General features: G+C 48.6%; 1 protein-coding gene across 1 annotated transcript in view; it reads left to right on the forward strand.

The window, feature by feature from the left end:
* Positions 1-1,371: 1,371 nt before the first annotated feature.
* The window catches only part of PLCH1 (phospholipase C eta 1), a gene marked incomplete at both ends in the record, with an annotated part of 28,740 nt that continues 4,050 nt past the window's right edge, over positions 1,372-26,061 (forward strand). The window contains 21 exon segments of the mRNA XM_084212071.1: positions 1,372-1,402; positions 1,405-1,452; positions 4,826-4,972; positions 5,299-5,542; positions 6,752-6,881; positions 8,451-8,621; positions 10,482-10,575; positions 11,789-11,992; positions 13,669-13,789; positions 14,654-14,825; positions 16,300-16,407; positions 16,987-17,148; positions 18,246-18,317; positions 20,819-20,913; positions 21,544-21,641; positions 22,475-22,654; positions 22,743-22,850; positions 23,370-23,494; positions 23,927-24,011; positions 24,503-24,649; positions 25,061-25,140. Coding sequence (XP_084068197.1) covers positions 1,372-1,402; positions 1,405-1,452; positions 4,826-4,972; positions 5,299-5,542; positions 6,752-6,881; positions 8,451-8,621; positions 10,482-10,575; positions 11,789-11,992; positions 13,669-13,789; positions 14,654-14,825; positions 16,300-16,407; positions 16,987-17,148; positions 18,246-18,317; positions 20,819-20,913; positions 21,544-21,641; positions 22,475-22,654; positions 22,743-22,850; positions 23,370-23,494; positions 23,927-24,011; positions 24,503-24,649; positions 25,061-25,140 — 2,622 coding nt within the window.

The following is a 26,061-nucleotide window of genomic DNA, read 5'->3' on the forward strand; positions in this document are numbered from 1 at the left end:
TCTTTGATTTTAAGTGAAATTATCTGTCTCACAACAGAGGTGAGACAGATTTTCCTTTTGCTGTATACTCTTGGCAGTGGAGTTGTGCTGCTAATGCAAAGGTAATAGTGTTTTCTTGAGTAACTAAACCCCTACTAAAATATAGTAGCAAAAAATAGCCAGGATATTTAGTTAATCTCAGAGAACATGTTTTATGGGAGGGGGTGCTTGTTTCACTGCAGGGATGTGCCCTGTATAGCAAAATGCTCTTCTGTTTGCTGGGAAATGCTGCTCAGTGTATTTATTTCCCTAAATCATTTCCTTCTGGTATCCACCGCAGGGTCCTGCACACCCTGAAGTCCTTGTGGTGAGGCACAGGGGCAGGCAGAAATGCACTCAGCAGTGTGACTGCTGGAATTAAATACAATGTAAACCAGAGGGATTCCCAGCTCCCGGGATGAGGGAATGGCCCCTGAGCCATGGGGGTTTTGTGGGGATCCTGGGGGCTGGGGCTGAGCCGTCCCTGGTTACCAAAGATAACGCGAGGGCACGGGGAGGGATTGGGGCGAGGGACGGGGGGTGGCACAAGGGGACGGAGGGTGGCACGGGGACAGAGGGTGACACGAGGGGATGGAGGGTGGCATGGGGACAGAGGGTGACACGAGGGGATGGAGGGTGGCATGGGGACAGAGGGTGGCAGGAGGGGATGGAGGGTGGAACAAGGGGATGGAGGGTGGCAGGAGGGGATGGAGGGTGGCACAGGGACAGAGGGTGGCACAAGGGGATGGAGGGTGGCACAAGGGGATGGAGGGTGGCATGGGGACAGAGAGTGGCACAAGGGGACGGAGGATGGCAGGAGGGGACGGAGGGTGGCATGAGGGGATGGTGGATGGCAGGAGGGGATAGAGGGTGGCACGGGGACGGAGGGTGGCACAGGGACAGAGGGTGGCATGGGGACAGAGAGTGGCACAAGGGGATGGAGGGTGGCACGAGGGGACGGAGGGTGGCACGAGGGGAGAGAGGGTGGCACGAGGGGATGGAGGGTGGCAGGAGGGGACGGAGGGTGGCACAGGGACAGAGGGTGGCACGAGGGGATGGAGGATGGCAGGAGGGGACAGAGGGTGGCACGGGGACGGAGGGTGGCACAGGGACAGAGGGTGGCACAGGGACAGAGAGTGGCACGGGCTGGTTTGGGGATTAGCACCGAGGAGTGGCCACAGCTGGCCGGCAGTGCTGGCTCAGTGGGCAGCAGGTGCGGCGTGGGCAGGGGCACCCACAGAGCTGCTGGCACCCCGGCCCCCAGGGCCATCCCAGGGCTCCCAGGGCCATCCCGGGGCCATCCCGGGGCTCCCAGGGCCATCCCAGGGCCATCCCAGGGCCATCCCAGGCTCCATGGCTCTGCTCCTGGCCTCAGAGGTCTGCCCGGGCTGGGCAGCGTGGGCACCCCAGAGAGGGTCGGGCTGGCACAGGTGGGTTTGTATCTGGTTTGCCCTTGGTACAGAAGCGGCTCCTCCCGTAAGGGGAGGTTTGTGTTAGGAGTGATTCTCTGGCTGAACTAAATTAAAAAGTGCTATTTGAATTCAGGTCTGTATTGCTTTAAAGGGTTATGTTGGAGGAAGAAAAGTAGACTCGTCTTTCATTATTAAATCCTGTTAAACTCCAGGGTGTCTGTTGGGATGATTTTAGACTGTCGAGTTTGCATAACTCTGCAAACAGAAGTTAATGTAGTTTTCAGGGGTTTTTAGTTTTAAATTAAATCTTCAAATATCATAGAATCATGGAATGGTTTGGGTTGGGAGGGACCTTAAAGACTACCCTGTTCCAACCCCCTGCCATGGGCAGGGATACCTTCCTTATACATTGCATAAGCATAATTTTTTATTTAAACTTCCAGATTAATTTTCTTTGATCTTGTAACATAAGCTACATTGTGTTCTAGTTCAATTTAATTCATTTTCAGACTTTGAGAAAAAAATGCACAGCTAGTCCTTGTGTTAGAAGAATATCTTTTAATGGGAATCATGTCTGGCTTCCCCAAATTTTAATCTATGTCTGCATTGAGGAGCTGCCTCATTTACTCTGTATTCCTGGTTTATCTACAGGATTAGATATTTTTCTGGAACCAGCTTCCCTATTCCTTAGTGAAATCCTTCCTGAACTGCTCTTCTGGAGCTTTATTCTGCCCTGCACTGCTCAATACCTTCCCTGATTCAGATGCTAATGTGTGGTGTCTGGCAAGGGACCGGCATTAGCATACTGAGAATAGATTTGAAAAAGACCTTTTTTATTTGCGTGCTTATATTTTATAAATAGCCTGAAGGGGAGGATGGGGTGTTTTGTAAATGGTTTGCAGAGCTGAGATCCAGTGGGCTCGTGATTGCTGTGGCATTTCTATTGCCCCAGTCCCTTCTTGAAGGTGGAGCCTTTGTTATTAACACCTATGTAGCAGGAATGATGCCATGAACTCTCTTACACGTTTACTGTTCTTTAAATGTTTGAATTATCATGGTTCTTCCTTGGAATTGGAAAGTGCAAACAGCAAAGGTGGTGCTCCCTGGAGCACTGGACCTGCTGCAGGAGGGGTTTGGGAGTGGAGGCTGCTGAGATATTGGGCAGGAGCTGGGTTTCCTCCACTTTGGGAAAGAAAGTGATTTAAAATCCATTCCCTGTAACTGAAGTGTGCCTGAAGCATCAATGTGAGTGCACCCATAACAATTCCAAATGTGATGTGGAAATGTTTAGGCAATTGAAATGGTGAAGAAGGAACTGGGTTGCCCTTTGTGATTTTTATTCCCCCCCACCCCTGATTTTGTTGGCTGCAGTTACCTGGCTATGGCCCATTCTCTACTTTCCTTGGATTGAATAAATGTGGTCCTCTCCCTCCTGCCTTTTGCTGGCTGTCCTCAATGGCATCTCAGTGAAACCGGGCTGGGATTTTTTCTCCAACAGCTGAGCTGGTGCTAATAGAGAGACTTATTTGAGAATTAGTTCTTTTTCTAAGACTTTCACCAGTCACTGCTAGCCTTAGGTGCAAAGAAGCAGATTTTCTGTGTTGAGTAGCTTGTTGCTAAACCTCTTAGTGAGTAAAGCCCTGCTGGAGTGATCTCTCTATTAGTGAAATCAAAAGGTGCTCGTGTGCCAGGCTGATGGAGCAGGGCACGTTTGTGTACCCACACTCACAGGGAGGACCCTCTTGCTGTGCTGGGACAAGTGGTGTTTGTCTTGGTAGGAATCTGAGGAAAACCTGATCTAAACCCAGTTCCAGAGTTTAGAAAGGAAAGAGTTCAGGAAAGGCTGGGTCTGCCAAGAAAAGGCATTCCTGTGTGGATGTGCATAGGGAGTTTTAGAGATTATTTTTGCTTCAGTTCATCTTTTTTCTCTCACGTTTGGAGTTTTCCATCCCTTGTGGTGGAAATGTTTGTCTTCCTGGTACTTTGTGCATCTTCAGATAGATCCAAGTTAATGCTGCCCCAGCCAACATGTGGATATGGTCTAACATCTCCTTCTGGCTTGATTTATGTCACATTTGTGGTTTATCCTAAAGCCCTTCCAAACTGGCCTTCGTTCAGTGGGTGCTGATCCAGGGGGTGCCATTATTTATGGACACAATGAAGGACACATTTATTGCACTCACATGAGGCTTTCAGAAAAATTCGGTTCTGTTCAGCCCAACCTCAGTCCCCTCCTTCCTCCAAGAAAGAGAACTCAGGAAAAAGACTCCTTCTGATGGGGTTTATTCCATGTGGGGTTTGCCTTGCCAGCTCCTGGTGGGTGAGGGAGCCAGGGCAGGTTATTCCAGTGCCAAGGGCTCTTCAGCCCTGGTTTGCTCCATGTTCAGATGCTGCTCTGACTGCCTGCGAGTGTGTCAGAGCTGTTGGGAGAATAAATAAATAAATCCCAGCTCTGGCAGAGGAGTGGGAGTGTGGGTCAGTCTTTGCTGTGACACTGAGGAGCACTGGAGAGAGAAGTGCTGGAGAGAGGAAGGGTGATAAGAAATAAAGACAGACCCAGAGAGTTTATTTGGGAGCCAGCCAGAGTGTAAACAAATCACCCAGGGAGATGAATTTGGAGTGATACCAAGTGAGGAGAGGCTGTGAATGGATAAAACCAGAAGGTAATTTAAGAGCATGGATATATACTGAGATCAAGAGGAAATCTTATCTTGATCCTTGTGTTTGGAAGGCTGCAGGAGGGAGGACGTGAGATGAAATGGAAGAAATGGGTTTATTTTAGTCAAAACACAGAGGAGGAAAAAAGCCTTATCATTGGAATGGGATGGGTGGATAAAAGGAAATAATCCCAGTGTGTGTTGGAAGGTCCTGGCAGCGTGGAGAGGGTGTGAATGTGTCTGTGTCATTCTGTGAGCAGCTCTGCCAGTGTCACAGCATGAGGGACAAACTCCAGGGCTCCTGAGCCCAAAGGACTGCAGGGTTTGAATGCGGATCTCAGCAGTCCAAGTGCATGGAGCCATGGGGTTTAAAATTACAGCACTGTGCGCAGTAATAGAAAAAATGTAAATAAGATGAGCATGAAACAACTACAAAATGTTCTCCTTCAACACAGATGAAAGTTTTGTTTGCCTCCTTTGTTGTGAGGGTGTTCAGACAGATGAGCTGTTCCTCCCTCCCGTGTGCAGAAGGTGGCAGTGAAGAAGGGATAGTCTCCCAGTGAAGAAGGGATAGTCTCCCAGTGAAGAAGGGATAGTCTCCCAGCACTGCCCACTTTCTGTCCCTGGAGGTTCAGGTCAGAGCTGGGGTGTGCCTGGCAGAGGCTGGGCAGCCCGTTAGTCATGTCATTGGTGGGTGAGGGGGGTGTTCAGTTGAATTTGTTCTGCTCTGCCCCACAGTTGAAAGATGCATGAGTGTGATGCAGTCTGGGACGCAGATGGTGAAGCTGAAGAGTGGAACCAAGGGGCTGGTCCGTCTCTTCTACCTGGATGAGCACAGGACATGCATCCGATGGAGGCCCTCTCGGAAGAGCGAAAAGGCAAAAAGTAACCTCCTCATATTTCTTCTAATTTCTGGGGCAGTATTAGAATGTGACTTACAGAGCCACGCAGGGGCTCCTGGGCTGATGGGAGACACTTGGTGTCTGTCTCCTGTGCTCCCTTTCCGTAGCCTCAGCCCAGTCATGTTCTGGGTAGTGCTCGGAGCCTCCGGGGCAGCCATGGCAGGGAAGCCTTCAGTCCAGCAGGGCTTTGGGATGGGAAGCTGTAACATTAATAAAGTTTAGTGCCTCTGAACCTGAATAACTCAGAACTGGGAGAAGCAGGCAGAGGCTGGCTGGCTGTCCCAGCGTTTGGTTTCCCTTTCCCCCCAGTTGTCATCGACTCCATTTACAAAGTCAGCGAGGGCCGGCAGTCGGAGATCTTCCACCGCCACGCCGAGGGCAGCTTCGACCCCAGCTGCTGCTTCACCATTTACCATGGCAACCACCTGGAGACCCTGGACCTGATCACGTCCAACCCCGAGGAGGCTCGCACCTGGATCACGGGGCTCAAGTACCTCCTGGCTGGGATCAGCGACGAGGACTCGCTGGCCAAGCGCCAGAGGACGCACGACCAGTATCCTTTGGGGGCAGCCTCCTCCTGGCTCGTGTTCCTGCCTTGGTTTCAGGCCCTTCAGCACAGCCTGTCCTCTCTCCTCCTATTAAGTGACCAAAACCCTTCCACTGATTGCAGTGGAAACCTGAGCAATGGGTTTGACATGGACACTTATGTGTGTGATAAACCACGGGCTGTGCCGTGGCAACTGGATCAAACTGCACGGGAGCCAGGGGATGGGCTTGCATTTGTTAATGAATTCCTTTTTGAAGGGGAGAACCAGTTATTTCTAGTTATCTCAATACCTCAGTAACTCCTGGTCATAGCTGATGCTCTTGTGTAAGTCAGATGCCTGTGTCCTTCTCAGCCTCCATTGTTTGTCAGGAGCACAAATCCTTAAAGCTCTTAAATGTTTGTTGCAGATCAGTAGCCAAAGTGAACCTCATGTTCTCTGAATATTTTCCTCGTGTGCCTCTTTTTTCCCCTATAGATTTTTTCACAACAGTGATGGCTAAAATGTTATACACAAAGAACACTCTTCCCCCAAAAACCAAACCCCAAGGCCATCTTAATTAAAATTGTAACCTGTCTGTTCTTCTGCCTCATGGAAATCCCCAGTGGTACTCCTGGAGAATATACATATTTCAGGTGTTTTTAATTTCTATCTCCCGTGTTTGATTCTGATTCACAGCAGGCACAGGTCCATTGGGGTTGTTTTGCATGCTCTGTTGCACCTGTCCTCAGCTTGCTATATTTAACCATGGCTTTTCTGAGCTGCTCCTGTCTGCTCTGTCTTCTCTCCTGGTGAAACTGCAGGTCCTGTTTGTTTTATCCAGTGTGGCAGCTGGGAGACTGCATACAGAATGGCCCTGTCCCGCTCCCAGCTACTGCAAGAACTGAGCAGGAGGTGCTGAGGGATCCTTGTGCAAGCAGGGGGTGAAAGGCGCTGTTGGGAAGTGAGAATGTCAGGTAGAATGAAGGGACAGGTGAAAGCAGATTGCAGAGTAAGCCCAGCAATATTGGAAAACTTTGGAGCACGTTCTCAGAAATGGGAGTGCAGAGGGGCTGGAGTAGTGAACTGAGCTGTGAATAATTGCCATGAACCAGTTCTGGTTTCAAGCATTTGGCTGAGCTGTAGTAAGGGCAGGGGCCAAGGGTTCTTTCCTGAGCTGCCCTGGCTCCCTTGTCCGTGGGGAGATCCCTGTGTGCCTGTCCTTGACACGCTGGCAGCTGGGTGAAGCAGACCTTCCAGGAGGCTGACAAGAACGGGGACGGGCTGCTGAACATCGAGGAGATCCACCAGCTGATGCACAAGCTGAACGTCAGCCTGCCCCGCAGGAAGGTCCGCCAGATGTTCCAGGTGTGTGCCCAGGCCACCAGGGGCCAGCTGGGATCATGTTGGGCACAGCCAGGATCCATGTCTGGGCACAGCCAGGATCTGTGTCTGGGCACAGCCAGGGCAGGATCTGCAGCTGGGACCAAACCCACAGCACCCCACGGGCTTTCTCAAAGTCTTGCCTTTCTGTAGACAAAGAGGCATGGGAATGTTGTTTAAATGACATGAAGCACACAGAGAAGTTACCAATGTTACTCTTTCTGCTGCATTTTTGGTTTCAGCTCTGTGAACTGAACTGTTCAAGGCTGGCATTGATGGACAATGAAGTTACTCTGTTGCTACTAAAATGTTTCTTTCATTTCCTTTATGGAAAATTATTTAAAAGAAACTGGCTTTATGCAAGTAATTAGGTTTTCTTTAACAACTTCCTCATATTTGACCATTCAGATTTGATTGATTTAGAATCAATTTTTTACTTCTGTTGTCTGAAAACAGCTCCCATTTTCCACCAGTCCTTGTGTTTACTGCAGGAAAGGAAAGATAAACCAAGGACATAATGGAGAGCAAAATATGTCATCACTTTTCTAAACCAGTGCCAGCTCAAAGCTGGTTTGCTGTAAAACATGGGAAGGTTGAAGAATCTTCTATGGCACAAAATCCCATTAGAGATACATCTTTGGAGTCTGGAGTTACTCCCAAAGACCTGGAAACTGCTGGGGTGGTGTTGCAGAGATTAATTTGGGTTGTACTCGTTCCCACAGGTTATGAATGTCATTTAAGGTATGTAATAGATCTAAAATGATTAAAAATCCCATTCAACACCATTTAGCTGAGAATTCCTTTCCTCTCAGCTGACTTGCTGCGATAGGAGTTTGCAGCTCCTTTCTGCATGAAGACCCACACAGTGCCTGCCAGCCATTCTCCAGAATATATTCTTTGTTTTGAAAATCCACAGCAATCCTCTTAGGCAGATGTTCACAGGAAAAAGCTTGTATTAGTGTGTGCTAAGTACTGTTTTCTTCTCTTCCTACCTCTGAGGAGAAACAGCAAATCAAGCCTGGAGATGCTGGGTGTGTGTTTTGGTGGGGAGTCTCGGTGCTGCTGCAGAGCTGTCCTCTCTGCAGAGTGCTGCTGGGGCTGAGAGTGCTGCAGATTAAATAATGTGCATTTGAGACTCTGGATATTGTCCTGAATGTTTTAAGATATCAGACTGTTGTTGGGGAAGCCTTGGGTGATATTGTTACGCCTCTTGCTGTGTTTTAATCCAGGATAACTGCAGGGCATACAGGAGGGCAAGAGATCAGAATAAAGCCCAGGGTGAGCCTCTTTCTGAGGGAAATAAATATGAAATTAAAGAAGGAAATTAGAGTTTCATAGGGAATCTGTGGCTTTAGTTTAGTAACCGTTTTCACCAAAACCCCTAGAGATGATGATATAATTTTACAGTTATTTTAGCCTGTTAGAATTTGTATCTGAACAGTCCAAGAGACTAGAATTTACTACATTTCTGTTGGTGCACACAGGTCCTGCTCTGTTCTATTCCCTGATTTCTCCTGTGCTGAGCATGTTTACCTGAGTGTCATTCCCTCTTAGGAGGCAGACACAGATGAGAACCAAGGAACCCTGAACTTTGAAGAATTCTCAGTGTTTTACAAGATGATGTCCTTGCGTCGAGATCTCTACCTGCTGCTCCTCAGCTACAGTGACAAGAAGGATCATCTCACTGCTGAGGAGCTGGCCCAGTTTCTGAGGGTGGAACAGAAGGTAGGGCAATATCTGCACCCATGTCTGTGGCCATGCGCTTACATTCAGGTGTAGGGAAGGGATTTTATGGAAAATATTAACTTGGGGCAGAGGGCAAAGCACAGATGTGACAGAAGACAGTTCTGAAGGTTTCCTTATTTTTTGAAATGCTTCTAGAAAGAGTTTGAGCTGCTTTGTATGATTTTTGAAGTGCCCAGGATAGTGGTGTGGGAGGGTGCTCAGGGACCTGGGGCAGGAACACGTGTCAGAGGTGGGGGAGCTGCCTTTGGGGTGCACAAGGACATTTGGGACCTGCTGATGCAGCAGAAAGCCGGAGCTGACTGCCAGGTCTGGCATTCTGCATCCTCTCTGTGTGCCCTCCTGCCTGGGCAGAGCTGTCTGGGAGCTGCTCTGCTCAGCTCTGCTCCAGCAGCACACCACAGTGAGTGAAACCAGGAGCTCCCAGGTGAACCTCTTGGCTGGGCAGGCTGGAGGCACCCTGCACCCTGTGCCCCTTCCCAGTGCCCAGCATTGGGAGGGCAGGGAGATTGAATGGTCCCAGTGCCAGCGATGCCCTGGGCAGGGCAGCATTGCCCCAAAGGCTGACCCTGCTCCCAGCCAGGAGGCAGCTCCCCAGAGCCCTCACCAAACAGCATCTTGGTTTTGCTGTTGTCTGGATGCTTGGAAATCTGTGGGCAGTCTGTTCTGCTCCATCTGCTACTCATTTGGCAAGATATGAAACGCTCTGCAGCCTGAGGACAGAAAAAAAGTGGGTTGGGATTTTTGTTAGCTTGCTGAACTGGCTTCTTTTTTAGGAGAACTCCCTGTTTAGGAGAACACCCCATATTATTTTTAGTGGAGTACTCCAAAGTGCAACAAAAAAATGAATGGCCAAAGTCATCACCTCTCAGGCTACAATAAAAAAGCACAAATGTGTGGACTTTTCCCCAGCAGATGCAGCCTTGGACTAGATTAGACATTTCCATTCCTCAAGCACATGAGAACCCCACACTGGGCCAGCAAGGAGCCATGGGGCATAATGGAAAAGTTAATTTGAGCCAGCTTGTACCAGAACAGGGCCTGTTCTGAGGCTCTGAGCAGTGTTTGCAATCAAACCAACCTGAGCAAGGATAATCAGTTATTTTTTTCTACTGAATTGTTCTTTATTATTATCCCATGTAATTCCTGCAGCATCTCAGGATGGTTGGCTTAGGTGGGACAGAACAAACAGTGAACAGGATGATGGCACAAGAAAGGTGCCAGAGGTCTGAGAACCAGTATTGTCTTCCTGTGATGTTGGTGGTAGAGAAATGAAATCCAGCCAGTCCTCACTCTCCCTTTGGTTCTCTACAACTCAAGGCAGCGAGGAAAGATGAGATGAGTGATGAGAGCTGCTCCTTCCCTTTAGCTCTGAAGGAAATATAAGTGTCCACTTGTAAGTGTCCCACAAACCAGTGAGAACCTCAGCTGTGGCCTAGTTGAAGCTGTTGACAAAATTCCTATTTGTTTCAGAAAAGCTGCTGTTTTTCATTTCAGAATGTAATTATTTCTCTCCTAGCCTGTGCATTACAGTGAACTCCCTTGGAAGTAATGAAATCATAGGAGTGGAAAACGCATGAAAATGAAATCCAAGCCTGCCAAATCTTTTTGCATGTCTAAGAAGATTATATTAAAGAATATAATGCCATAGTTCTCATTTCAGCAGTATTGGCCAGTGCAACTATTAAGGCTGCTAAACAGCTAATTTTAATCTTGAGACTAAAATGACGGCTTTTAATTGATGGCTACCTCTCACTCCTGTTTGTCTCTTCCAAATTAAGTAGATTTTCACATGCTGGTGATGTTAAAAACGAGCGTACCTCTGCTGTTGTTTTTGTGCAGATGAATAACGTGACACCAGAATATTGTCTGGACATCATACAGAAGTTTGAAGTGTCAGAAGAAAACAAGAAGCAAAATGTTCTTGGGATTGAAGGTAAAAGTTTTGGTTTCAGAGCGAGTTTTCTCTTGCCATGCTGCAGTGGAGTGGAAGTGCTTTGATGGTGTTCTGGTGAGGATTTTGCTGTCCCTGGATCAGCAGTCAGGTGTGTGTGTGCGTTTTGTGAGCCAGGGGGGAGATGTGAGTAGGTGTGGTGAGGCAGCAGCTCTCAGCCATCCATCACAGCCATCCTCAGGAGTGGGGCTGGATGCCTGAGGCTGTGGGGATTTATTGCTCACTCTTACAAAACTGTCCTGTACCATGCAGTTTATCTACAGCCTGCTCCCAGTGAGGTAATGAAAGCAAAGTGTTCATTCTGCCTTGGCTCTGGGGATCTGGGATCCTGCACAATCCACTCCTTTATGCTTCTGTGAAATAAAGTACAGATAGTTATATTTTCATTGGGTTTTAATACTGATTCCCATTGCTTGTGAAAGCACTTGTAAATTGTATGTTTATTCAGAATCCAATTTAGTATCAATCAGATCAGCCTCAGAGCTGAGATGAAATAGATTAAAAGCCATGTTGTGCTCCTTTGCCCGAAGGAAGGTTCTGTGGAGCAGCATAATGTACGTGGTGATTTGGGGAGGGGGGAAGTAGGAATTTTCCTCCACATGGTATTTAAATCCCGGGCATGGCCTCCCTTCAACAAGCTTCTGATGTGACCCAGGGCACTGCACTCAAACTGAAAAAAGGAAAGTAAAACAAACAAGCTGTGACACTTAAACAATATTTCTGCAAGCATTTCTGCTCCTCTTAACCTGCTGCTGCAGCTGCTTTTATCTCTGAGCTGCTTTCAGGGCCGGTATTGTTTGCACCGTCCTTTGCAAATATTTTACACGTTTCATTCTTAAAGGAGGTATTTGTAAAACTTTCTCTGTACGGTGCTGCTCTATTTAGAGGGTTATAAATGAAGTACCATCTTCTTGAATAAACTTTCAGGAAAAAGAAAATTGTGAAGGGAGGATGATGGGTCAGTGCCTTGGCTGCTGATCCACGGTTGTGCTTTGGGTTCTGCGGCTGCCTTGTGTGCCGAGGGCGCTGCCGTTCCCAGCACAGGAGTGCCACCAGGAGTTCTGTTGCAAAAGGCATTTGTGCCTGAGCCAGGGCGGCCTCCCCCGTGCCCTGGAGCGCGGAGCCGCTGTCAGAGGCTCAGCTTTGGGAGGGCTCCGGGCGCTCTCCCCGCCCTGACGCGTCCCTGTGCCCGCAGGCTTCACCAGCTTCATGCGCAGCCCGGCGTGCGAGGTGTCCAACCCGCTGCACCGCCACGTGCACCAGGACATGCAGCAGCCCCTGTGCCACTACTTCATCGCCTCGTCCCACAACACCTACCTGAGCGGGGACCAGCTGCTCTCGCAGTCGCGGGCCGAGATGTACGCGCGCGTGCTGCAGGCCGGCTGCCGCTGCGTCGAAGGTGGGCTGCACGGGGGCTGCACGGGGGCTGGCTGCACGGGGGCTGCATGGGGGCTGGCTGCACAGGGGCAGCAGAGGGGCTGCAGAGGGGCTGCAGGGGGCTGCACAGGGGCTGGCTGCATGGGGGCTGCATGGGGACTGCACAGGGCTGCATGGGGGCTGGCTGCACAGGAGCTGCACGGGGGCTGGCTGCATGGGGCTGCATGGAGCTGGCTGCACGGGGACTGCACAGGGCTGCATGGAGCTGGCTGCACAGGGGCTGCATGGGGCTGCAGAGTGGCTGCACGGAGGCTGGCTGCACAGGGGCTGCACGAGGCTGCAGAGGGGCTGCACGGGGACTGCACAGGGCTGCATGGAGCTGGCTGCACAGGGGTTGCACAGGGCTGCATGGGGGCTGGCTGCAGGGGGGCTGCACAGGGGCTGGCTGCATGGGGGACTGCACAGGGCTGCACGGGGGCCGGCTGCACGGGGACTGCACAGGGCTGCACGGGGGCTGGCTGCACGGGGACTGCACAGGGCTGCACAGGGGCTGGCTGCACGGGGACTGCAGAGGGCTGCATGGGGGCTGGCTGCACGGGGACTGCAGAGGGCTGCATGGGGGCTGGCTGCACGGGGGCTCCACTGGCCACGGGCTCAGGGCCACACTCCCAGCAGTGATGCTGGGCTGCCTGAGGCACTGCAGCACTTTCTGACCACTCCAGACTGGATTTTTCTGTTGGGAATGATCACCTTGGGCAAGCGTCACAGGCACCAGAGAATCACAGAATGGTTGGAAGGGGTTCTAAAGATCATCCAGCTCCAGCTCCCTGCCATGGGGAAACGTGGGGATCACATTGGATTCTTGTTTAAGCTCTGCATGATTTAAATAATAACAAAACATTAGTGTTTTATATTAGTATTTTTCTTTTCCAGAAATAAATAAAGTCTTTTGGCAAAGTTAGACTCAACATTAATTTTTTATGACTAGCATTACAAAAGGTCATCTGGGAAAAAAATATTGTTAATCTCTATTTAAAAATTAATTAGAGAAAATGAACCTGAGAAAACTGGGTGATTGCCTTCTGCAGAACAGCTCCCAGGAACACTCAGCAGTGTTTTTTGACTTGACCTCAAAGCTATTGCAGCTACTTCAGAGCCCAGGGACTAGCTCTGCAGCTTTCTCCTTGGGAAGTTTAACTGCCTGTGGAGGCAGCAGCAGTGACAAGTTTGGTACAAATTCAGGGTTCAGGCATTCATTAGGAAAAGCATTCTTATGCTGGTCCATTCTGCATGTGCTGGATTTGATGCCACTCCTCATATAGTCAGTTATAAAGCTGCAAGTTAAATTGGGAGCGGGAAAAGATAAGTTCTTTTAAAACAGTTTGTCTTCAGAAGCAGAAACTGCGTTCCCAAGGTAGCTGTAAACATTATTTGACGTATTATACCTTTGTAGTTTTATAAATGAGGAAAACCCCTCAGATTAATACAAGGGGAAAAACAGTTCGAAATCTCATCTGACCTAGGAGAAGACTGTCCTGTTAGTCTGAGCTCAGCTGGCAGGTTGGGGGAGATGGAATGAGAGGGGCCAAGAGGGGGAGTGAACCTGCTTGGCTGAGCAGGTGAGCTCTGCTGGCAGCAGGAGCACAGGAATGAGGGATGGGGGCATCTCTTAATGTGTGACTTTCCTGGTCTCAACAGTGGATTGCTGGGATGGCCCAGATGGGGAGCCAGTGGTGCACCATGGCTACACCCTGACTTCCAAAATCCTCTTCCGGGACGTGGCAGAAACCATCAATAAATATGCCTTCATCAAAAATGAGTAAGTGTGGAGCCAGGGTTGCAGCTACACCTGTTTTCTGTAGTTAATCCCACACACTGAAAACAACCATCAAGCCCAGGAAGTGCAAATATTCCTTTAAACACATCAGGGTAGATTCTGTTCCTGTGTTTATTGTTCAGCTGCACATGCTCTTCCCATCTACTGGGGGAGAGAGTTCTGCCTAGGTTGAACCTTTTTGTGCCCTTAAACTCAGTAAGGCTTTGGACAGTCTGAGACTGCTGATTATCTTTCAATAGAACTTCCCACTCACATCCACAGGGAAATTCTCCTGAAAAATCGATACTGTGATGTTCTCTACCTACTGAAAATACTTTATTTCAGCAGAAAAATTGAAAAGCTGTCATGTGTAGTTTGAGGAAATACTGAGGTGTGGGGTAGTGTTCTGAATCTGTTTCATTTGCCACGGTGCTTTATAACAGTTTATTGTGAAAACTGTGGACTTCACCCATACACACTCACACACACACACACACACACACACTAGTCTCAAATCATGAGTGGGTGTCGAGAATTTTGAGTAGTTTAAAGAGAATAAAAGGAAAATACTTTCTTTTCTTTATTTAAATAAAAAGCACCCAACAATGGATTTGTGGGGAAAAAAGCAACTGAACCCAAAAGATGAGAAGTACAAGGTGATACTTTCAAAACTGAAGGAGGTGGGGTTATTTGGTTGGGGTTAATGTGGGGTTCCTTGTTACAGAACCCTGGGGCTGCCAAGAGTTTAGAAAACAGTGGGGCAGATCTGTGGAAGAACTCAGTTGTTCCATTCTCAGGTGGGTGGTAAGAGTGCAGGGGTTGTCTCTGCACACACAGCTCTCAGAGTGTCTGGGGCTTTGTTTCCAGGTTTCCAGTGATCCTGTCCATTGAAAACCACTGCAGTATTCAACAGCAAAAGAAGATTGCCCAGTACCTGAAGGAGATTTTTGGTGACAAACTGGACTTGTCATCTGTGAGCACTGGAGATCCCAGACAGCTTCCCAGCCCTCAGGATTTAAAAGGGAAAATCCTAGTGAAGGTAACTTGCTGCTGGCATGTTCAGAATGCCACAAAAGTCAGCTTGTGATACTTATTGTAGGTTTTCCTTGGAGGACCAGTTCATATCTCTCTAGCATCTAAACATTACCTGACAGTCTTTCCTTGGACAAAGTATTTTGGAGTGACAGAAAAGTGAAGCTTTCCTGCTTTTCCCCTCTCCCAGCTGGGAGCTGTAGTTCATGGGATGGAACTCTGTTCATGGTTCACCTGCTGTGTTTATGGGAGAAGAGCAGCTCAGGAGGAGCTCTGTGCAGGATTAATTCTGTGAGACTCTCACACCAAACAGATTTGCTCTGAAAGGAATTCCAAAGGCCAGGATGGATAGAAGAGGGAAGAAGCACAAGGCAGACCTTTGGGAGGGTGATTAATAGAGTTCTGCCCTGTTAGATTGTCTAATTTACTTGGACACAGGGGGGCAATTACTTCTGTGTGAACTCTCAGGGTACTCTGGCTTTCCCCCTGTCCTTGGCATCAGTCAGGCTGCAGGGATTCACAATTTGTCTGATGTTAGTTTGAACATGCTGCAGTGCACAGTACAGAGCTGACCCTAAATTAGGAGCCCTTTGAGTGCTCAGCCACGATTTTGCATTTCACTGCATCAGTTTTCTGGAGTGGCTGCTGGTTAATGAACTGTGCAAACACGTGGGGCTGGTGTTTGAGGGATCCACAGGAAATCATGTGGAACATCTCTCCTGCAGAAATCCCACAGCACTGCACTAAAAGCAGGAGAGGCTGGGTGCTCTGGGCTCTCACCTGAACTTCTGAGCTGCCTTTTCAGCACGTCTGAGGCTGTCATTTCAGTGTGATCTGCCAGCTCTCACTGCTGGAGCCCTGTGGGTGCAGACTGCTGTGGAGCTGAGCTGCTTTCAGAATGAGAAATTCTATCTCGAGCATCACAGGATCCCTGCACAAAGCCCTGTCTCCCATCCCCTGCTCAATTTAAGGAGCTCTGTTGGAAAAGATAAAATCAGATTTAGGAATCAGCACCTTGTTGAGAAGTAAGCCAGCTTCTCATCTTCTTGCTATTGTTTTTGCTCTTTTTATATATTTTCCTTTTGAAAGGCAGTATTGATTCACTAGGCAAACAATTTCAAATAATGGCATAATTTTCATCCTGTAAGTGTATATAAAGAGTCATTCTAGCAACACTCAGGGATTTAAGCCAGTGTAAAGGTACCAGTATGAAGGGAATTTGACCTGCTAATTAGCAGCATTATTAATTTCAAAATGCAGCCTAAAAATCAATCCTCTGCATTTCTGCAGAAATCTTGAGTGCCATTCCTGTCTCCCACTGGTGAAGCAGGTAAGCTGAGAACATTTCTGTGCAGAGGAGCAAGATCACAGAAATTTAGTAGGTGATTTACTTGGGAGCAGATGGTGAAGCAAGAGGAGCAGACTGGGTGCACTAACTAACACTGACCACATTTATTGGGGGTGTTTTTCCCTCGTTTTAGGGTAAGAAGTTGCCCTGCAGCCTTGGAGCAGATGCTGAGGAAGGAGAGGTTTCAGAAGAGGACAGTGCTGATGAAATTGAGGACGACTGCAAGTTAAAGCCCTGCTTTGTATGTGCACACAGTCAGCTCCCAGAGTGTGACAGCTCTGCACTTCTTACATGCACACTCCATGTCCTACTTACAGTTGTTAGCAGAGTTTTTCATCCCTAAGTTTTTAATTCCTGTGTCAGGTTCATGCTGTTCTACAGGATTCATTTTTACTTTAAGTGCCTTATGTAAGAGACTGGTTTGAGTCTGTATGGTCTGGATGACTGTTAACAGAAATCACTTCCTTTTTTCACTGTTTGGAGCAGGAATCTAATGCTTAGGGTGTGTGTAAGTGCATTAGCTGGGAATTCATGCTCTTCTGAAAGAGAAGGAGGGGCTTGTGACAGCTGTGGGGCAGAGAGAGCCCATGGCCAGGTCCTGGGGATCTGTGGGGGACGGTGAGCTGAGCTGGGAGGGCTCAGGGGAAAAGGAGAAGGGAAATGGCAGTGAAAGCCACAGGTAGAAAGGGCAGAATCAGGCAGGATTGTGCAAGGAGTCTTTTCTTGCAGAGGGAAGGAAATGGGAGCACTGTGTGACCCTCAGTGTGCAGTGGGATGGACACAAACCCCTACTTGAGCTGGGTGTCCTGCTGTCTTTCAGAGCAATGGTGCAACTCAGCACCAGGTGGAATCTTTCATACGGACAAAACTGGAGTCTCTGCTAAAAGAATCCCAAATCAGGGACAAAGAGGATCCTGACAGCTTCACTGTGAGAGCCCTGCTGAAGGCAACTCACCAGAGCTTCAGTGTGAACCTGAAGCAGGTAGGTGGGCTCTCCCTTCACAGCCCCTGTGGGGACTGCACAGTGCAATGTGCTGCAGACTGCTGCAGATGAGAGAGCCAGGAACTGGGGAGCTGCATGCAAACTCCAGGGACATTAAATACAGAGTGAATTTTCTGTGGAGATGTGCCTGCTCTGGAACCAGTGTCACAGAACTCTTTTCTAGGACTTACTGTGTAATTGATGGACTAGAAAGGGAGCAGTTGGGTTTTTTCCTGGTTTTTTCCTGGTCATTTATTTTTCATTCATTACTGGTCTGCCTTTGATTTTTCCCAAATAATTGCTATTAAAATAAGTAAAAATCTGCTAAATCTTTCTAGAGTTAGAGAGACTTCCAGCCTGAGCTCTGAACAAATCTCTGAACACAGGTTATTGATTCTGCTGGGCCCCCAGTGCCCTCATCATCATGAAAGCCCAAAGTGAGTCCAGCTCAGCCCTGACCAGGGAATAGCTGCAGTTCACAGCACTGAAACACTCACCCAGCTGACATGCTGGGGGAATATTCTTCAGTTTTGTTTTGCTCTTCAGAAGATGAAGGGCTGTGTGTTCCTGACAGAAGAAGTGAGATGCTGCCAGGAGTTATCCAGCTGATGTCTGGGGGCATGGCTGGGAATGTGGAACTCAGCCTGCAGGCTGCCTATGAGAAATCCACATTTATCTGCTAGGAGGTTCTTTTTCCTCTCCCTTTTCCCTTTGTGGCTGCTTTCAAGAACACTCAGACGTCTTGGTTTGTTGTTATTTGCCTGGTTTTGCTAGACTGCTTTTTCTACATGGTTTGTTGTTGTCTTGAGTGCTAATGTTAGTATTTTTCTTTGCAGTTAGATGATTCTAAACTGTGAAGCGTACAAAGAAATTAGAAAAGTCCTGTAATGAGATTTTGGATTTCAATTTGTTCCCAGATCAGACTTTAACTCACTTTGTCTCATTTGCAATACTTTTACTTTCCTAATAGTGAGTCAGAGTGACATACAGGAACTTGTAGGAGGTTGAAATGATGCCTTTTGGAGATTGTATCAGACTCTTTAAAGACATTTCTGAAGGTATTTAGTTATGCTTTTTACTGCACTTTTTCTGCACAGAACCTGGACACAAAAGAAGGTGGAAAAAAGTCTCATGGTCGATCATTAATGGGGAACTTTGGTAAACACAAGGTGAGTGAAATAAATGAGAACTGAGGTGGCTGTTCTAGGACTGGCAGCATTCCAGAGAGACCCTGGCAATGTTTTACTGCTCCACACAAGCGTGGGGGGCTTGGGGGCAGCAAGGAGGGAGCCTGTGGGATTACACTCGGTGTCTTAATCTGTTCAGAAGATTGAGAACCTTTCTTATGTGGCCAAAAGATCATCTTTACTCATGCTGTGGAATTGCTGATTTTCGGATCAAACTTGCAGCAGCAGAGACAAATGTCTTGGCACACCTTGTTTTCCAGACAGCTGGCAGTGCCTGGTTTAGTCAGGGCCCAGTTTTGCTGTGTCCCAGCCTGGGCAGGGCCGTGCTGGGACTGTCCCTGCTCCCAGGGGTGGCTGTGGCTGAGTGCTGCCTCTGGGCTCCTGCTCTGTGCAGATGTGCTCTGCCTGATCTCCCCCTGGTTTTCATATCCTGCTTATGTTTGTGCAGCTGCTGGGTCAGGCTGCCTGCTCTGCTGCTCCTCAGGGGTGTCTCCACTGCCCAGGAAGGAGCTGAGCTCTCATTTCACAGCTGGGCACAGAGCAGCCCCCACAAGGGACAGTGCCCTTGTTTCCTCCCGTTCCCATATCCTGACAAATGTGCCCCTGTCGTCCGGCTCCCCTACTGCCACACTCCCACGGCACCTTGAGTCTTGCATTTGCAGCCTCAGCCTGAGCTGCTGCAGCTGCCAGCTCCCTTGGTGACTGCTGCAGTGGGTGACTGAGCAGAGAGGCAGCTCTGCAGCCCAGCCAGCCCCTGTGCCACCAGCAGCCCTCTGCCCCAGCCTGCCAGACTCTGCTCTCCATGGTGAAGGCTGCACAGAGCTTTGGGACTGAGAATCTGAGCAGTTTTTTATGATCAGGAGACATTTCAAAGAACTTAATCAGCCACCAGTCCCTCTGCCCTGAAGCCAGCTAGGAGCCATCAAGAATTCCCTAAGCAGACAGTGTAAATATAACCAGGGCTCATATTTACACTTCAGTTCCAAGCTTGCATCAGTTCCAGTGCTCGTGTCTCGTTCAGCACCTTTCCCCTCATGGGTACCTGTGCTCCCTGAGAGTGGGCACTGCCCCTGGCACCCTGTGCTTGCTGCTGGCCACACAAATGCTGGGAATGAGGTGTCACAGGCAAATGTCAGCCACTGGAATCTGCTGGTTCTGCTGAGGGCTGGAAAGTCTGTCAATAATTTAATTACTTCAGCTAGTTATCCTAATGGATGGAGCAGGTTTGGAAAGCCCGTTCAATTTATCTCTGGTGAAAAAAACAGAGGTATATATAGATTAAAAAAAAAATAGTGATTGTATTGTAGACTAAGGCAACAGAGACATCCTGTAACTGCTCCCTGATGCCTTTCCAGCTGAAAGGATGCCTGGGAAGATTGGTTACTATTGATCTTTTTGCAGATACAGAATTATCCACCCAACAATACTGACACATGACATTTTCGGTCAGCTCTTGTGCCAAATGAATAAACTCTTTAAAAACTACTGGGGAGGTACAAAGACACTAAAGCTGGCAATTCCTGATAGTTAACTGCCTGGAACATGCTCAGTGCAGACCTTCAGACTCCGAAGTGAACCATGCAAATGATTTCCAATATAGTCAACTTCATGTCAGCACCGAACACAGCAACTGAATTATGTCCAATAGGGTGTATGACAAGAGGAGGAAAGAAATCTGTGCTCAATGAGCCCTGTGCAAAAGGATAAGGAGCTCTCAGTTATATTAATTACCTCTTGATGAGAAGGGGATTAACTAACTCTCACCTGAAGCTGTGTTTAGCATTACAAAAGATGTAATGTTGAAATTGGAAACTGTTAAATCATAGGTGCTTATAAAAAAGGGGAGTTTGAGGTTTTAATCCTTTTTATCATAGCTATTTTCTTTATAGTGTAGTAATTTAGAACCACTTGAATATTTGTGGCTCAAAGTGGAGCAGGAAGATGATGTTTGAATGTTTTGCCCAGACTCTGTTTACACCTTCCCTAATGAATATGTTTAATTTTCTAAACTGGGGAGAGGCACAGGTGGACATAAGCAGTGCTCTGTATATTTAGACCCTGTTGTGTGTTGCTGTTTGTTAAACAGGACACAATCCATTGGGATTTCAGCAGGAGCCAGGGGAGCAGTGTTGTCCTCTGGTGTTGGGAGGGAGCAGGGCAGGTGCAGAGCACAGAGTGGCCTGTGCTCTGACACAGACAGCCCCTTGGCAGAAATAATGCCAGCCTGGCTGGGCTGGCAGCACACAGAAATAAGCCCTGAGGCCTGGCAGCACCCAGAGCTGCTCGTGGCCACAGCTGGAATCCCTGCCACGGGGTGCAGTGTGCTCTGCCCTGCCTTTCCTTCTCCACAGCAGGGAAACTCTGCCGGCCCAGCCCCAGGGGTCACTTTTGTCCCTGGGGCTGCAGAGCCCAGCTCAGCCTCCTGCCCAGCCACAGGAACAGGAGCCCCCAGTGACCGACCCTGCCTGGCTCTTTCCCCACAGAGAGCTGCAAAGGCAGCAGCCAAAGCCCACGGTGCCTCGGATGATGAGGACAGCCAGCAGCACCCTCCGGGCAAGGAGCTGGGGCAGCCCCACAGGTGAGCTGGAGCCCCTCGGGTAAAGCCAGGCTGTTCGGTGCCATCAGCGCGTGAGGCTGCGCCCAGAGCGGGTCCTGAGTGTCCGTGTGTCACGTGTGATGTGTCTGTCACACGTGACAGCTGGCAGCCGGGTTGCTGTCAGCCCGGTGTTTTGGCTGTGTCACCTGTCACAGGCTGCAGGCAGCAATTAACTGCACAGAGGTGTGACAGTGCCACTGCTCATGGAAAGATGCCAGGCACCGTTTCACCTGCTGCAAACAGCAAACTGTGCACGTTACAGAAGGTGCATCACAGCCCAGGCAACTTTATTGCATCTGAGAATGGGGAAAAACCAATCAAAAAAGTGCCACTGAGAATGTGTCTGCTCTCGCTGAAATGCTCCTTGGTTTTGTATAGAAAAGCCATGGTGCAGCTATTTCATTATGTTTTAAATGAAAATTTTTGTTTGCGTGGATGGGCTGTGGAGGTAGAGGGGGGCAGTCATCCCAGAACCCTCTCCAAGGAAGTTTGCCTCACAGGGTTCCCTGCTGACAATTCTTCATTTCCTTGTTGTTGAAAAGAACAGAAAGGGGGATTGAAATACACCTTCAATCCTGCAACTGCCTGTTTTCGTTTGCTTTCACCCAGCAGGCTTGCCCGCCGCAGGAAGACAGTGAAGCTGTGCCGGGCCCTGTCTGACCTGGTGGTGTACACCAACTCCGTGGCAGCCCAGGACATCGTGGATGATGGTACGGGCTGGCACAGGGCTGGCACGTCCCCTGTCACCTGTCAGAGGAGGGGCAGAGTGCTGCTGTTAGGGTGGCACAGGGCTGGCACGTCCCCTGTCACCCGTGAGAGGAGGGGCAGAGTGCTGCTGTTAGGGTGGCACACGTCCCCTGTCACCTGTCAGAGGAGGGGCAGAGTGCTGCTGTTAGGGTGGCACAGGGCTGGCATGTCCCCTGTCACCCGTGAGAGGAGGGGCAGAGTGCTGCTGTCAGGGTGGCACACGTCCCCTGTCACCTGTCAGAGGAGGGGCATAGTGCTGCTGTTAGGGTGGCACACGTCCCCTGTCACCTGTCAGAGGAGGGGCAGAGTGCTGCTGTTAGGGTGGCACAGGGCTGGCACGTCCCCTGTCACCTGTCAGAGGAGGGGCAGAGTGCTGCTGTTAGTGCCCCCTGTGCCAGAGCCCAGCCGGGCGCTCCCTCCCTGGCAGTGACTCCTCTGGCCCTGCTGCAGCAGAGGATTTTGCTGCAGGTTCCCCAGAGCTGCCACATCTGGGGGTCTGCAGGAGGAAAGGTCCCAGCAGGAGCACTGGAGCTTGGGCTCTTTAGCCAGAGCTCTCACTTGGCTTTCCTTTCGAGTCTGCAGATTTGAGGGGAGAACAGACCCTCCTGGAAGGGGGAGCTGGTGCCCTGCAGTTACCCAGGGTGCATGATTTGTGTAAGACAAGACAATCTATCCTGGAACACTGGACTAAATCTCACGGTGCCCTTGATGAATACCCAGGTAATGAGGTCTGGGCTCAGGCCCCGTGCCCTGGGACTCTTTGTCACCTGTCTGTTGTTTGTACCATGGCACACAGGCTCCACAGGGAACGTGCTGTCGTTCAGTGAGACCAGAGCCCACCAGGCAGTGCAGCAGAAGGCCGAGCAGTTCATGCTTTACAACCAGAGGCAGCTGACCAGGGTCTATCCCTCAGCCTACCGGATCGACTCCAGCAACTTCAACCCTGTCCCTTACTGGAATGTGGGCTGCCAGTTAGGTAGGAGCTGCATGAAAGGCTTCCTTCCCTTTTGGTGTGTATGTGCCAAGCAATATTATCTTTATTAATGGCACCCCACTTCTTTCAGTGGCCCTAAACTACCAGTCTGAGGGACGTGTGATGCAGTTAAATGAAGCAAAATTCAGGGTAAACGGCAACTGTGGTTATGTCCTCAAACCTCAGCAGATGTGCAAAGGTAAGGTTCCAGTGTAGTTATCGCTGTAGCTGCCTGGCCTTTCACAAAGTGTCCCTCACAGCGAAGGCACAAGAAAGGAAAGTGCAAACAAATCTAGAATCTTTCATAGTTCCATGCACTCATAGCTCTTAGACGTGTACCAGTGTGCAATCTCTTACTGTGATCATATATATGTGTGTGTGTATGTGTGTGTGTGTATTTTGAGGTTAACATGAGTTTAAAAGAAGAAAAAGGGGTCCTAGGATGACCAGCTGCAGGAAAGTAGAACAAGCTCTGCAGTTGCCCAGGAGCAAGTATCCAGGGCTTGGTCTAGCTCTGCCTTGGAATCACAAAACCAAAGGGTTCTCCCCTCAGGAAAGGTTGTAAGAAAGAGGAAGAGAAATTTAAAATTACTGAGCAGCTGCTCCATACTCATAGTTTCTCATTTCTGACTGCATTAGTCTGTCTGTGTGTGTCTTGGGGGGTGATATTTATTATGTGTATCTTTTTCCTTAAAATCTCATTCTTGCCATCTTTCAGGCACATTCAACCCCTACTCTTCCGATCCACTTCCTGCTAGTCCTAAGAAGCAGCTGATTCTGAAGATCATCAGTGGGCAGCAGCTCCCCAAGCCTCCTGACTCAGTGCTGGGGGACAGAGGAGAGGTGAGATGCTCTGGTGCCAGCAGACACTTCCAGGGGAGCTCCTGCAATGACAGGCAGTGTGTGACTCAAACCTTCTCCTTATTCAGATACACCAGTAAATTTCAGATACTGTCAAGCTTTTGGTCACTACATGCTACACTTCCCCCAGCCTGTATCCTGCTTGTGATGTTTAAGAAGTGATTTGGTTTGTATTTTAAAGGGTGACTTTTATGAAAATTAGTCACAGCTGTCCATAGCTCTTGATGCAAACCATACATCAACATGGAATTCATGGAACCAATTCCCATGATACTGCTGCTTGAAAATTCATGTCAGTCAAAGGGTTTGAATTCTCATATGAATTTAAATCAACTCTCTCCATTAATTTTTTAAACATTCACCTTCATTTGTATGGCTGGCTTGCTTTTAAAATCTTGTGTTTTTGAAAAACAGATAATAGATCCCTTTGTTGAGGTGGAGATTATTGGGTTGCCTGTTGACTGCTGTAAAGATCAGACCAGGGTGGTGGATGACAATGGTAAGATAATCTAAGTGATTTCTTCTTCTTAGAGTAAAATATTAAATAAGTGTAAATTAATTAGTGTCTGTTATTGCTTTCTAAATTGCAAAGCATCTTATCTGATGAAATCAAATGATTGTATTTTAACAAATATTTCTGCTTCCCAGACAGAATTTCTGGTGAACAAGTTAGAGCTGAAGGGCAGAGTTGTTCCCCACATTCTCTTTTAACCAAATTGTTCTTAAATCTCCTTTATGCAGAGGTTCAAATCTATCTGTATCTGTACCTGTACCTATCTCAGTGCTTGCCTGGGTATCCCTGCCAGCTCCCAGGCAGACCCATTTTGTTTTTAAAGCAATCCTAGAGGCAGATCTGTCACATCTACTGACTGACACGATGGAATTGTCATTGCTGCTGCTGTGCCCTGTGTCCTGGTGTCCTGTGCCTCCTGGAGCTGGGGCAAGCACTTGCTCTGGCCTTGTTTCCCAGTGTGTCCTGTTTGCCTGCAGGGTTCAATCCTGTGTGGGAGGAGACCCTCACCTTCACCATCCACATGCCCGAGATTGCCCTGGTGCGGTTCCTCGTCTGGGACCACGATCCCATCGGGAGGGACTTTGTGGGGCAGAGAACTGTGGCCTTCAGCAGCCTCGTGCCTGGTGAGTCCCCCTGTTCTCCTGGGCGTGCAAATCCACCCTCAAACCCAGGGAGGACGTTACCAGCACCAGATGACAGATTTTATAAACCTTTATCTCTGTGACTTCATGTGAAGCTTGGACAACTCCTCTGTTCTCTTAGGGTGCTTTATGCACCATTCCTCAAAGGAGTTTGGTTGTCTGTGCTTCTAGAAATTACTGCTGGTGTGTTTTTTATAACTTGGATGCAATTTGTACTGGGGCTCAGAAAACCTGTGAGGCTGTGAGGATGCTACAGAAGTTTACTAAAGGCACCAGGTGGCTTCTTGTGTATACATCACTTTTATAGACAGTCATTGCTAGCTGGGCATAAAATACAAACTGCTGGTTCTCGGTGAAGGTTGTGTGGAAATGTTCCTATTTCTGTTTCCCCAGGCTATCGTCACGTGTATTTAGAAGGACTGACAGAAGCTTCTATATTTGTTCATATAATCATTAATGAGACCTATGGAAAGGTAGGTACAGCTGGAAATTTACATCTTCCTTCTGATAAAAATGGATTTAAATGTAGCCCAGAACCTCCCAGGATTTGTGCTGGAGTGCCCAGGAGGCTCAGAGTGTGTGTGGGGTTTCCTTTTAGGAGATCAGCAAGGAAAGGTCACCGTACCATGGCTTCACTCTTGCCATGCACATACTTGCAGATGTTCTTACTGTTAGCACCTAACAATTATCTTGTCTAGGTACATTTCTTCAGTGTGCTAAACTGATCTTATTTTGCAAGTAGATCTTGAGAACTGTAGCTGCACCAGAACATAATATTTGACAAGCTATTTTTAGCAGTTAATTTAATTAATTTAAATTAACTGAATTTATTTTTAGGTGTTAGTGCATAGATTTTGCTTTTCTGCAAGTTTCTAATTTTAGAATGATTTTAAAGTGAAAGTGAGACCACAGTGCTTTTTCTGTGTTTTCAACTGCCTTCCTTAGCTGTTTCCATCTGGAGATAAGCAGCACAAAGAAATTAAGGCCATGTTCAGCAGAATGCTAAAGTAAAATAGCACCTTAGCATGATTTAAGAAACAAAGATAAACACAAAACCCCGACCTCTGTGAGGTTTGAGGTTGCAGAGGACGCTCGGCTCTCAGTCTTTGTGCCTTCTGAGAGGATGCAGAGAATGTCATGACAAACATGAACCCAAAGTTGTGCAGCACCCACAGAAAGCTCAGGGGAACAGAGAGAAAACAGCAGGGAGAAGGGCCCGGGGCTGAGGTTTGCTCTTGTCCACATCCCCTCCCAGCTTCACTTCCTTTCTCCTCGCTGATCCCCCTGGATCATGGGATGGGATCTCAGGTATCGGTATGTGCACATCTGGGCATGTCTGGGGGATCACATCCCTTGGGGATGGTTTGCAGGGGCCTGTTTGGCTGCTGCCCTTG

The sequence above is a fragment of the Fringilla coelebs genome (assembly GCF_963513975.1).
Source record: "Fringilla coelebs genome assembly, chromosome: 10".
NCBI lineage: Eukaryota > Metazoa > Chordata > Aves > Passeriformes > Fringillidae > Fringilla > Fringilla coelebs.